At 36.5% G+C, this 2,780-nt stretch overlaps 1 protein-coding gene across 1 annotated transcript; it reads right to left on the reverse strand.

Moving 5' to 3' along the window:
* Window positions 1–351: 351 nt before the first annotated feature.
* On the reverse strand, window positions 352–2,487 carry LOC114543534. Its single transcript, XM_028562480.1, has one exon. It carries the CDS (start codon window positions 2,485–2,487, stop codon window positions 352–354), a length of 2,136 nt encoding a protein of 711 aa, XP_028418281.1.
* Window positions 2,488–2,780: the final 293 nt, after the last annotated feature.

A 2,780-nucleotide genomic window follows, 5' to 3' on the forward strand; every position in this document is an offset into this window, starting at 1 on the left:
ATCCATTAAAGGACAACAAGTTCTTACTCTTTCTCCAGAGGATCGTCGAATCTTCGGTTGTGAAAAGCTTTCTATCCCCGCCGGGTTGAGACCAAACACCATCAAGTTTGAAGTTTCATAAACAAACCTTTTCAACGATTCATAGTCCCCGTTCCAAGCTAAACTTAGCTTGTTTGTTATCGCCATAGCATAAATCAAATAACTTATAACTCTTGTACCAGTTTGGAGCTTATTAGACAGCTTATTAAGTTGAATATGTTGAAATCTTATAAAGAAATTTATCGGAGCTAAATTTTCACGTCCGCCATGTTCATTCGTCCACAATATCAAAAGACATTAAGACATTATAGTCTAACCAGGTTCTCTAAAGACATTATAGTCAACCAGGTTCTCATAAGGGCAGAAAACAATTTGTGTACTTGTTTTGTTTTCCTCAATACCGTATGCTTGGTAATGTTCACTAAATCCAGTAGTTTCCAAGGTTGAACATTCAAAATAGACAAAATCACTTACAATCCAGATATCCAATATTGTAGCAAAGAGGGGTGACCTTGTTGTTTCATTAACACTGTACATGATTACAGCATTCTTTCTAAACTTTGTTCCATGGCAAAGAACCCAACTGCTTTTAAATGCATTGTCTATCACAATCCCAGGTAACATACCAAAATCATCGAGTTTCAATCGCAATGATTTTTTACCAAACTCATTTAGTGGGGTCAGTACGCCATATTGCCTTTCATTAGAAAATAGTGGATGAGATTGCGGGTTGTTGGAATCAGCAAAGTTGCTGCACTCGTTCATTTGACATCTTTCTGCGAGGGACTTTGTAAGGTTTTTAAAATTCTGCTTCCGTGCAGTCTCCTTAAAAAAGTTATGAGCTGACTCAAATGCGAAACACGAATGTCTTATCAAAGGGCCAAGTTGTTTTATCATTGATGGCATGTGTATCAGGTAATGTTGCTTCGGGATGATGTTAGTAGATGGAAAGCAATCTTTAAATCTTGTGAGGTGTTCTGCGATTAAGTCCTTCAACTGATTCACAGTGTTAATACTTATAACAGGAGAGAATAGAATTTGAACAATTGAGATCAGTTCAGTAACCAAATGGTAAAATTTGTCATGTTCATTCACTAGACTGCTTAAGATAAAGGGAATCAGCCTTAAAAACAACCTTGCCTGAGCAGCGTTATACTTCAGTTTGTATCGTTCATCTCCTCGAAAAACAGATTCTTTCAATGGACCAGGTTTGTCTGATACTTCACTGTAACCATACTCTTGGTTAGCTATAGCTGCATTTAGCTGTGCTAATGTAAATGTATTGTTAGTAATGTAATGCAATAATATATGGCGTAGCTCATATTGGACAACACCTTCCAACAAAGTGTGCATGATATCTTGTGGGAGTTGAATGCTGATGTCAAAGTCTTGTAAATCACACAAGGAACTTCTGTGGTTAATACCATATGTTGTGGTCAGGTCATTTTTGACAACATCATTCGGTGCTGTCTCAATTTCTTGGCAATGTCTGTCATGCATTTCTTTATTCCTTACTGTGAAATCTTCTTCAAAAAATTTCTCCTGCATGGCTTCAAAATGGCATTGGCAATGATGACATTTGTGGAATGAAAATCCAACACCAACTTTAAAACCACCCCACTCATGCTGACCCTCAGTGTCCCCAGCACATGAAACAACCTTGCCAAAGACTTCCTTTTCTTTTCCACAAACTTGGAACAAGTGGCCACTTTCCAACTTCTTTATATCTGAAATAATTGGTTTCAGAATAGCATTGTAGCCATACTTCTTGACCAAATTCGACTTTACGATTGCCAACAGTCGAATAGCACACCGCTTTGACCGAATCTTTGGACTGAGGTTTCCCAATGTATAATAGAACATGTCGACCTTATGGGTTCCTGTATGACTACCGAGAGGATTACACACTTCTAATGCATCATGATAAATTATAATTATCAAAGCATCTTTGTGATCAACGAAAAGTCTATCATTCTTAAAGAATTCACCATCACATATATCATACAAGATTTCATCATTACATGTGTTAGGCTTTCTGAAGATAACTTTTGCAAGAGTCTTATTTGTGAAAAGTTGTTTCAAACTTTCAATGATGGGAATGTAAATAAAGGATTCTTCTTTCTCAACCAAGATGCGTTTGTTTCTCTTTGGAACTCGCTTAATTTGTTGTCCCAATAATTCCTCGCGATAGTTCACATAATTGAAATTTTGTTTTATGTATGATACCTGTTTGAAATAGGTGTCCAATCCATTAAATGGGCTTTTAACATCATTTAATAAGGTTTCAGTAATGATTTCTGAGAAGTACTTTTCTTCGGAATGATGATTTTTCCATGCATCAACCAACTTCTTTGCTGTTGTGTCCAAGAATGTTTGCAACAGACTTGAAGTGCCTTCTATTACATTTCCAAAGCAACCTTTAAGAGAATGATTGAGACAATGTTGCATGTTCCTAAAATATTTCAATTTATTTTATATATTTACTAGACGCGAGATGCAAGTCCTGTATCATCCTCACACTCCTGTTCAACTGAATCTACTAGAGATGATTTTTCAGAAAACTCGTTATGTTTTGAAGATGATGTGTTGAAAGTGTCGACCCCAAAACCTGTAAAATATCCTGAAGCTGAACCTTGTACTAAACGTGTCAAAGTAGAGCATCCAGAATATTCTGTCTATGTTGATTCAGAATTACGTGCTATAGCTAAATCGGGAAAAATGTCCACAGCATTGAAGCAGAG

This window comes from Dendronephthya gigantea, unplaced genomic scaffold, assembly GCF_004324835.1.
Source record: "Dendronephthya gigantea isolate DGI-Jeju-01 unplaced genomic scaffold, DenGig_1.0 000475F, whole genome shotgun sequence".
Taxonomy (NCBI): Eukaryota; Metazoa; Cnidaria; class Anthozoa; order Malacalcyonacea; family Nephtheidae; genus Dendronephthya; species Dendronephthya gigantea.